The following is a 10,099-nucleotide window of genomic DNA, read 5'->3' on the forward strand; positions in this document are numbered from 1 at the left end:
GTTCCCTCCCTCATTTGCAACTTGCACCATCCTTTACAGCTGCACTGAGTGCGTGTGGGAAGGCTTCTTCTCCACAGGTCCTAACAAGCTTCTTGAATGCTCTGCACAGGTGATACAGCAAGACATGGCAAACATGCTTCTAGGGCTGTCTGCTGCACTGCAGCTCCATGGTATCTTTCACTGCATCCGTTCTCCAGATACATTCCAAACCATGGTTACCCAGCCTTATCATCCCCTGGCAATGCAGGTTAAGGATCACTCATTTCCCAACTGGAAAATGTAGAGCAGACAGAAGTTAAGTGATTTTCCCCAGCATTGTACAGCAGGGCAGAGACAGAGCCAGTCCTTAATTCAGGTGCTAGACAATATTACTTCTGTCTGGAATATGGACATATTCTGAAAGGTCGTATTAGTAAGTACATTAAAGGAAAATCATCTCCTTGTTAGTGACTCTTAATCCAGATAAGCATGATTCTGAATTAGGCTGTTACAGTGTATTTTAAATGGAAACAACCTGTGTTATCTCCATGCTGGCACCACAAACAGCCATTCCTACTTGTACCTAATTAGGCGAATAATCTTATTATTCATGAAATCTGAAGTATGTGGATGAGCAGAATCTATGCAGAAACCATCACTCATGGCTATTTTCAGCACTTCTTCCACAAACACCTGGAAACTGTTGATTTGCTTATTATCTGGCACCACCCAGAGTCTCTTCAAGTTCTGCCTGGTGTACTCCTCTTCAGGAAGGCCTTCCACACTTGCAACCCAGTCTAAGGTCAAGTGGTTGGGATCCTGCAGGTAACTGGATATTGAGGAAAGGTTTCCATTGAAACAGTAGTACAGTTTGGAACCAAGAAGCTTCAGGAACAGGCATGACGTGGAGAAGATATGAGCACTGAACACTTCCATGTTGGAGGAAGACAGGCTGTAAATCTGGGGTGCTTCTCGGACAGTGAAGTGAACAGTCTGGGTCTTCTGATCGAGGGTGATGTTGAGCATGGCATTTTTCTCTGCTTTAGAAAGCTCTACCTCCTTCTCCTGCAAGGCCTCAATCAGGGGCTGAATCTGATAAAAATCTACTTCCCGCCTCAGTAAGCCCATTTCCTGAAAATCTTCAGGGAGGTCCAGGTGAGAAGTTCGTAAAAAGTTCAGGATATAGCGGAAGATTTTGCCATCTCTGTCAATAAAGCAGTTGCCTTGACTGTCCTTCTTGGTTGGGATCTTCCCACTAAACATGGCTCCCAGCATGGAGTCTGGAAAGCTAGTCAGAGTGGACAGAGAGGTGGTATAGAGTTTTCCTCCAACATTGAGCGTGATAGGTTCTGACATGATGGAAAAGTCACGGTGCTGGGACTAATTCTAAAAAAAAAAAATAAAAAAAAAATCCAACACCACACATTTAGTTGCATTAATCTTTTTGAAAGATTAAACTACAGAGATAAATAGTCCTAAATATATCAGGGTAACCATGTGGTAAGAGTTCACCATAGAAATTAGAAGTGAGGAATTATTTTTTGAGGTTGTATCTTGAGAACAAGCATAAGGATGTTTTTTCTCCTATGAGATCTGAACAGGACTTTGTTTAATTCAATTTAGTGCCAGAAATCGTGAGTCTTCCAAAACTTTACAATTATGCTAAAAGTGAGTATCTCCCACCAATACCTACAATGAGGGCTGACTTCAAAGTAGTGTTCTGGGCTTGTATGACTCATTTCCCTCACAGAGACTTGGGGGGGGGGGGGGGGGGGGGGGGTGCGGAGAAAGGAGGACAGGACAAGAACTGGACACAACCCAACATCTTCCATAGTGTTTGAAGATAAGGTTAAAGTAACAAAGCAGTTCAGCAGAATCCCCTGACTTATGTCTGAGTGCAGTCAGCACAGCAGGGAGCCAGACAGCAGTTGCTGCCGTTAAGCACATGACAGTCTGTGGTTCCCTTCATTAAAAAAAAAAAAAGCAGACTTTCTCCTTCCAATGTGCTTTATCCTAGAAAACATTTCCTAATTATTTGTGGCCATATGCCAGTTGACATTGTTTCCATGCGGAGCCTCTGCCATCAGCTGACATGAACTAAAGATGTAATTTTAAGGTGCAGTTAGGCCTTAAGAAGGGGTATGCATGACCTCCCCTTGCCCTCCACCATACCATCCTCCTCCCTTATGCCACCTCTGGCACTGGTCTGATCCCATACTGAGCCAGTTTAAGGCAAGAAAACCCAACATTTTCTATTCAGCATGCTTTGCTAGATGTTGGAACTGGACCAATGCCAGGGCTGGGGCAAGGGAAAAGAAAGGAGCTGTGCTGCTATCTCCATTGCAGCTCAGCTCAGCTGTCTTGTGCAGGTGGGCCACCATTCCTCCTACCTGAGGACCTGCAAATCTGTTTTGCCTTGTTTGCTGAATCTAAATCAATCAACAGTTCAGCTGTTCAGCAGGAAACCCACCAGTGTTTGCTTACAGAGGCAGGAGGTAGCTCTTGCTGTAATAACTACAGCCATTCAACAGAAAGCTGCCAAGCAGCTCCCTTAAAATTGAACTTAAGTGCAGGCATTTTCCTAACTAGTCATGGAATAATCATAGACACTACCCATTATTATCAGCTCTAGAGTCACAGCAAAATACAGATAGGGAGAAGGTCATCTTGTGCTGGAATATAAATTCTTTTTTGGCTGCTAAAACCCAGATAATAGTGCTAATGGCATTCTAAAACAAATACATCTCTAGACAGCAGCACATTTTGCTAAGAAAAAACTGGCCCAACATAGGGCAGATAATTAACAGGTCAAAGGAGAGCCTGTCTTTAACTTGTTCTTTAAGACTAACATTTCACTTTGTTCTTTAGACCTTGGCACACAGCCTGTATCCCACTGCACAATAATGGAAAGATGTAGATCTCTAAATCTAGAGTGCTTTCCCTGTGTATCCCTTAGTCCCATGCATCCACCAAAATTGGTAAATAAAGATGCATGTGTAGGCAAACACAACAACACGTGCATTGATGGCTGCAGACCATCCCTGTGACTAATCTCAATCAAATATACTCCAGAAAAAACTCTCTCTTCCAGTGCTAAACTCCCCTTGGCACTGTACTCTCAGTGTACTTCCCACTCTTGAAGACTTCAACCCAATTTAGAGTCAAGAGCTGTTTAAACCTGATCATGTGGAGGCTTCAGCTGATCTAATTCTGTAGCACAAGTGGCTGCCATGGATTTTTCCTCTAAGGGCTTGCAGTATGTCTGCAAAAGCATTGCAACAAGAACAATCAGACATTCACAAAAGCAGCCTAAAACGGATTTTACTTTTTCTTCACATTTCATCAAACAGAAGCTTCCCCATACCTCCCTACAAATTACACAGCCTGTAGAAGCAGGATTGATAGTGACTCCAAAAGCCATGATCATTGCTTCCCATGTCTGCTGCCCTTCAAGCTGCTGTAAACTAAACAACTTCTTCCTTCACAGGTGAAGCTTTCAGATTTTTGAGCTCAAGCCTGCTTATCTACACCATGAGAGTTTTTTTCTCATGCTGTCTGCCAGCCTTAGCCAGACACAGAGAAGATGTTTCCCTTGATGTGTCTGTGACAAGGCTTCACTTGGCAGACCTTGTAGTCAAGAGTCATAACCCAAAGAACCACCATGCACCCCAAAGATACAGATCTTAATTTCAAACTCATCATCCATCCTAGGTTTACTCTGATCCAATGCCTCACTGATAGCCTGAATGAGAGGCAGACGACTCTGTCGAGCCTGAACAGATAACATTTAGATCTCCTGTAACTGTTTTCTTATCAGCAGGCCTAAAGGGAGGTTGCCAACAAAATATGGCAGTAACATGAGCTCTCTGAAGCTGAAGACTGTATCTGTGCTGGCAACAGCAGCACCAGAAATCTAACCAAGCCTAGCTCTGGGGCTGGAAATGTAGTACAGAGATTGGCAGCCTCTCAGCATGGGAGAGGGCTCTGCTCCTCTACCAACTCTGGGCATTGCTCAGACACATGCCCTGGAAAGCCCATTCTGCTTATGGCTATTCTGCACTAAGACTGGATTTCGCTCTCCCAGGACACCAGCCTGCTCTGACTTTGAACCTGCCCATTACTCCTGCACAAGATTAAATTTTAAACATTTAACAATGCAATATCTTGCCCATGGATAAGGCTGGAGGACAGCTATTCCTCAGCTGTCATTCCTAGTTGTCTTCTTCTGCCTAATTAGTCCCATTTCTTAGAGGTTTATATCCTTATAGTGTGAAGATGAATCTGATAGCCTGGGAACCTCAGAAGACCCAAAAACATGAGCACAAAGGAATATAAATGTCTGCTGGATTTATCAACAAGCTGGACTTAATGCATTGACCAACCAACATACTTGACAGTAGCTGGGGAAAGTCAGTCTTTGCTGCTTTTTTCCCTAAAAGCTCGTTTATGAAAAACAGTCATAAACCTGTAATAAATGAAATTAAATGGGTTTTAAGTTTTCTCTCTTTAATCAATCAACCACCATTTGCAGCCCCTAGCAGTTTTTCAAGCCTGGGTGCTTTGCTAACGCAATACAAAGGCTGTCCAAGAATACAGTGTGAAAAACACTTATTCTGGGTGAGATTTCCACGAAAAGGAGGTACCAAGAGCATCTGATCTTGGACATGGGAGGCTACTGGTCTAGTGGAAGGTGTCCCTGCCCATGGGGGGTGGGTTGGGACTAGATGATCTTTAAGGTGCCTTCCAACCCAAACCATTCTATGACTGTATGATTCTAAAACCTGCAGTCACCAAGGAGAAGTACAAATTGGGTTACAGTTCCTGGAAGCAGAGAATTACAGTAAAGTCTTCTGTGTAGCTCCTCCCCAAGCAGCATTTAAAATTCACCCAAATTAGGTCACCTAGAGCGCTAATTTGACAGCTGAAGATGCAAGTTTGGCTGAAAAACACAAGATTTATTTTGAGCTTCTAAGAGCAACCTGTATTTAAATACCTCTTTTAATATCATGGAGGGGTGTAAAGTCTACATTTGATTTAAAGTCATGATCTTATAACGTGATGTAAATTGAGAGAAACCAGCAGTGCAGTGGTCAGCTTTATGAAAAAGTCAAACTCCTGAACCGAAGCTGTTGTCTGAGCATCTGAGCATTTCAAGTGACCACAGCTTGTAAATTTTAACCTGGGTTTTACTCCTAGGAGCATCCTAAACAGCTGCAGAGAAAACATTTCTGTAATAACCCTCTACCCCATGTGTTTAGCAAATAACTGGTTTGAAGCTGGGAGAATGATGGGGGTTGACGCAGCAGGAAGGTATGCAAGTATGCAAAATGACAAAAGCTAACTGTTTTCACTGATCAATGCCTTCACGTATTTAGAACCATCATATTATACCACCTTGTTTCATAATTATTTTGAATGTAGAACAGCTTTGGATAAGCTTGCTTCCCCTCTTCTGTATTCATCACATTTAAGAGCACTTTAATTAGCTGATAAATAAAATTCAGTATACATAATTTAACTGAGTGCCTGCTTCACCCAACTTGCAAAAATCCACATACGTACAATAATCATCAAAACAAAAAACAAAAAAACAAAAAAAACAAAAAAACAAAAAAAAACCCAGCCATGATTTGCCAGTATAAGGAAAATGCAGACAAACAGCACAAATACTACTATGATTTTAATAACTGAAAAATGCATACAGCTGTAATCTATCCTTTTTAGCAAAAATAATGCAGTTAAAAAGAAAGTCAAAAGTTTTAGATGTTTATATGGCTGCCAAAAGACAGCTATAGCTCTTTCTTTCTATCTCTCTCTCTCTCTCTCTCTCTCTCTCTCTCTCTCTCTCTCTATATATATATATATATATATATAGACAATTTAAAACAGGATTTTAATTGTGAAAAGAAATTGATTGCCACCACACATTTCACTTCAAAAATGTCAGGGAAGGAAAACAAATCAATCCTTCAGATTTCAGAGGCAATGCCCAAGATGTGGATAACCAGATGATCCTAGTATTATTCAGGGAATTTAATTAATGGGATTAATTAAACACAGATCAGCAAAGCAAGAGCAATTTGTAGTTTTGTTGAAGAGGATCATGTTGAGTTGTAAGGTTTCTGAAGTCCATCCCACAGGCTGCTTAGGGCCTCTGAAACCCTTACACATAGTATTAAAAGCATTAAAATTTTAGCATCCCCTGAAATATGAGTTAACATATGCTGTTACAGAAATAGAGTTTTTGCTGCAAGATATAGCATTACACGGCCATTTACAAACTCATTGTTTTTAATGGTTTTAATTTCATGGAATCACACAATTATAGAATGGCTTGGGTTGGAAGGGACCCTGAAGATTATCTTGTTCCAACCCACGCCCCATGGGTAGGGACACTTTTCACTAGATGAGGCTGCTCAAAGTCCCATCCAACCCGGCCTTGAACACTTCCAGGGATGGGGCAGCCACAGATTCTCTGTATAGCCTGTATGAGTGCCTCCTAACCTTATGTCTAAAGTAGTGCATGGCTGGTTAATTTTATCTTGTAGCCTTCAACAGCTCATCTGTGAAATATCCCTCCATGACCAAAACTGGGCAAATCTGTATTTAAGACAATGAAATACGTGCAGCTGCTGTAGGAAATAGTTGAGGACTGACAATGAACCGCAAAATATGCACACAGGAAAAAAAAAAAAAAAAAAAAAAGGAGAAATTAATTATTTAGGCTGATGCAATGAATGATGCCTAAGTGGCAATAGAATTAAAGCAAGCCAGGGACCATTTCTGCTAAGCATCAGGAAGAGCAGCCAGACTGAAAACCTCTCTGGCTTTTTGCATATTGCCCAAGAGAGCTGGTGAAAGCCACGTCAAGTAGATGAATGTTACAAGAGACAGATCAGGTAGTGCTTTATAGGAAGTAGTTCTGCCTTGGGAGTGGCAGGATTGATTTCAGCTCAAAAGGAAGTATGAAGAAAGAAACAGCTGGGCACCTGTATGGCTGCTGGAGACTTTAAATGGGATTCAGCAAAAGACGGTTGTTGGAGGATGGGGTTCCAGTCTGCTCCATTAGAGCATATTAACTGTGAACACATAATCAGGCAAAGATGCTCCTTCCTGTATTAAGCTGGTTCTGCTTTGGGTTTTGCCCCAGTCTCCCCACACCTGGCATGTATCACTTTGCTCCAGTGTTGTCTTGCTGAAATATATGTTTGGTTTGAGGTAAAAATTCCAGTTTTTACAAAACACCTGAGCCCTTAGGAAACAAAAAGTCAAACAAACAAATCCTCATGAAGTTGAGAACTCCAGACATGGACACAGTCAAGCCCATGGCACTTGCTGTAACTCTACCTGCAAGAACAGTTCTGTGCCTTGTCCCTTCTCAAAGGGACAACCTCATGGAGGAAATCCAAACCCTACAAGCTCGTGTCTTTCTGTGTTATGGGGGTGGCAAACGAGGCAGTTTGAAGCCTAGAAGTCACCTCATGAAACACAAGATAAAAAATAATAATAATAAACTAACTAAAGGGAGAGAGCAGAAACAACAACAACAAATAGTATTTAAGGGTTTAAAAACCCCAACAAAACCCACCTCAACTGCCCACTTACCCAGCTTTCAGCAGGCAGTAGGCATCATCGAGAGCTGAGTTTTAGAAAGAATTTTGGACAAAATCCTTTGCAAGGATAGACTCGCCCCTCCCTTCATATATCCCTGATGCACATTTACTCAGCTCATCCTTCACTACAGAAGGTTAAACATTTGCATTACAGTCTCTGCACCCTACGTGCTTATTTAAGACAATCTTAGGAAATCCCCTGTTTTCCCATCATTGCAGAACGGACCCACCTGATTTTGGACACTTAATATGAGCCCCTCCAACTGAGCAGCACGCAAGAGGCTTAAATTCAGTCGGTGAAGCAGACCATGGCGTGCCTGCCAGGAGCAATAGATCCTAAAACGAAGCGCCTGCGGGGAGGCACAGCAGCTTTTTGTTTCGGGACTGCTGTGGTGCCTCTGGAAATTTCCAGCAGGCGTTTGGGGAAAGGCCGCTCACCCCGAGGCTGGCACGGGGGACGTGGTGACGAGCTCTGGCAGGGGACTCAAATTCCCAGCAGGCGTGAGGCAGGAAACGACGGGTCACCCTTCCTTTCTCTTCTTGAGACAGGACTGCTATCGATCTGCCGGCGGCTGCAGCGCTGGGAGACAGACATACGGACTATCCGCCTTCGGAGCGCAGCTGCTTGTTTTCCAGTTATTTATATTTAATTTATATTTCATTTTCTGGCCCTGATTTGTTATGCACAGAAACGCTGTTCTGCCAGGGAGCCGCGTGAAGGATGGGGAAGCATGAACGGGAGTTTCGTAACAGCCCCGGTTTGCCGTGGCTACGATGGTGTGTGTTCATCCCTCTCCAAACCTGCACCTCCATGCCCTCGAGCATCTCCTGGGCTGCTGGCTTAGGGATGCAGCTGAATGCAGAAGGCTTCCCGTAGGCCCTCTGCAGATGCCGAATTTACGCACAAAGACAAGGGGTATGGGGGCTGAAGTAGGGAAATAGAGCTGGTGCCCAGCTAGCAAAAGCAAGGAGCGATATAAAGCAAAGGTCAGGTTCCTCCTGAGAGTGGAGGAACAAAAGCAGCAGCGCACAGCAGGGAGCAGAAGAACGAAAAGAAGGTTAAGTGCTGCCGAACGAGAAGGGCTGACGACAAGATGGAGGGGGAGAGGGAATGCAGAGCCACAGGGATGCGGCTGCAGCCACGTCTGGAGAATAAAAGTCAAAGCGGTGCAGTACTCAGCGCTCTCCCGGTGTGACCTTCAACAGCCGTAGGCTCAGGGGCTGCTGGGTGGGCAGTGCAGATGGTCAGGACGGCACTGCCACCGCCGGACAGAGAGGAGCCTGCCTAGGGTCTCAGGGCAGTGGGAGCATCACTCTTCCTTCCAAGCTGATGAAACCCTTTGTACAGTCCAATATACCCATTTAATGCCTGGCAGAAATTTTTACTGATTTTCAATGTCCCGCCCCAGCACCCCTTTAAGAATCACTTGGCATGCCTGAAGTATCTTTCAGATACTCTTTATTTCCTTCATGGACCACTTTATTTTGTCCCTGAACAACTTCACGGCACACGTGGTAGCCCACCACCTGCTTGATGGACGCACGGGGTGGTTCAATAATCCAGTTTCCACCTCATCTCCCACTGACACCATTGCTTTCAGAGCATTCCTGCAATTCGAGGGCGGCTAATTCCCAGCACGGATGCTGCTGCACCACAGCAAAAAACACTCTCAAATCACGGTAACGAGGCAGGTACCACCCAGAATTAACCGCTCTGGAGGGCATATATCACGCCCATCGCCCAGCTAGACCTAGCGAGCTGCATGTCCCGGGTGTGGGCATACAGGGCTTGGATTCGCTGTGAACACTTGAATTTCAGAGATGTTTCACTGTAAGGGGGCAGGGGAATGTGCAAAGTTTGCAGAGTGGCGCTGAACCCGACCGTGTTACGGACAATCGTAGGTACTGCTCCTCCCTATACAGCCAAGCACTCACACTACTGAATTAGCTTAAAAGGCTAAAAAAATAACCCCAGATTCCCCTTCAGAAGGGGTTCACCCGTCCTTCCCGCATCCCACAGCGGACCACCTGCGCGGCTGCCGGTCCCCGCTTCCTCCCCGTGCCTCAGTTTCTCCCTCCCTCGGGGAATTCCGCTGGCGGTGTCCCCAGCCGGGCGGATCCCCCCCAGCCCCGCCGGGGACCCACCTGCGCCCCCTCCAGCCGCCGAGCTCCGCCGCTGGCCGGGAGGCGAAGGGAGGCGGAGGAAGCGGGGGGCGCGGCGCTCCCGGCACGGCCCGGCTCGGCCCGGCCCGCTGGGAGATGTAGTTTCGCCGCCGCCCTCGGCCCTGCCCAGTGCTGCCCCGGGACTGCGGCTCGCAGCCGGCCACGCCGCATCCCGGCCCCGGCCGGAGGTAACGCGGGGCACTCAGGGGTTGGGGTGATCGCAGGGAAGGAGGGGTCGGATGCTGGGGAAGTGGTGCGGTAGCAGAGGTCTGGGCTCGGGATGTAGGAGGGATGCTCAGGGGAAGGGATGCAGGAGGAGTAGTCGGGGAAAGAGATGCGTGAGG

The 10,099-nt window shown here is 45.5% G+C and overlaps 1 protein-coding gene across 1 annotated transcript; it reads right to left on the bottom strand.

The window, feature by feature from the left end:
• Positions 1-552: 552 nt before the first annotated feature.
• On the bottom strand, positions 553-1,485 carry KCTD21 (potassium channel tetramerization domain containing 21). Its single transcript, XM_062514077.1, has one exon. The coding sequence runs from the start codon at positions 1,333-1,335 to the stop codon at positions 553-555; it is 783 nt and encodes a 260-aa protein (XP_062370061.1). The 5' UTR covers positions 1,336-1,485.
• Positions 1,486-10,099: the final 8,614 nt, after the last annotated feature.

This window comes from Cinclus cinclus, chromosome 2 (genome assembly GCF_963662255.1).
Source record: "Cinclus cinclus chromosome 2, bCinCin1.1, whole genome shotgun sequence".
Taxonomy (NCBI): Eukaryota; Metazoa; Chordata; class Aves; order Passeriformes; family Cinclidae; genus Cinclus; species Cinclus cinclus.

Bases quoted from the DNA above. Each gene is read 5' to 3' on its own strand.
- KCTD21 (XM_062514077.1), bottom strand. From the start codon at position 1,335: ATGTCAGAACCTATCACGCTCAATGTTGGAGGAAAACTCTATACCACC.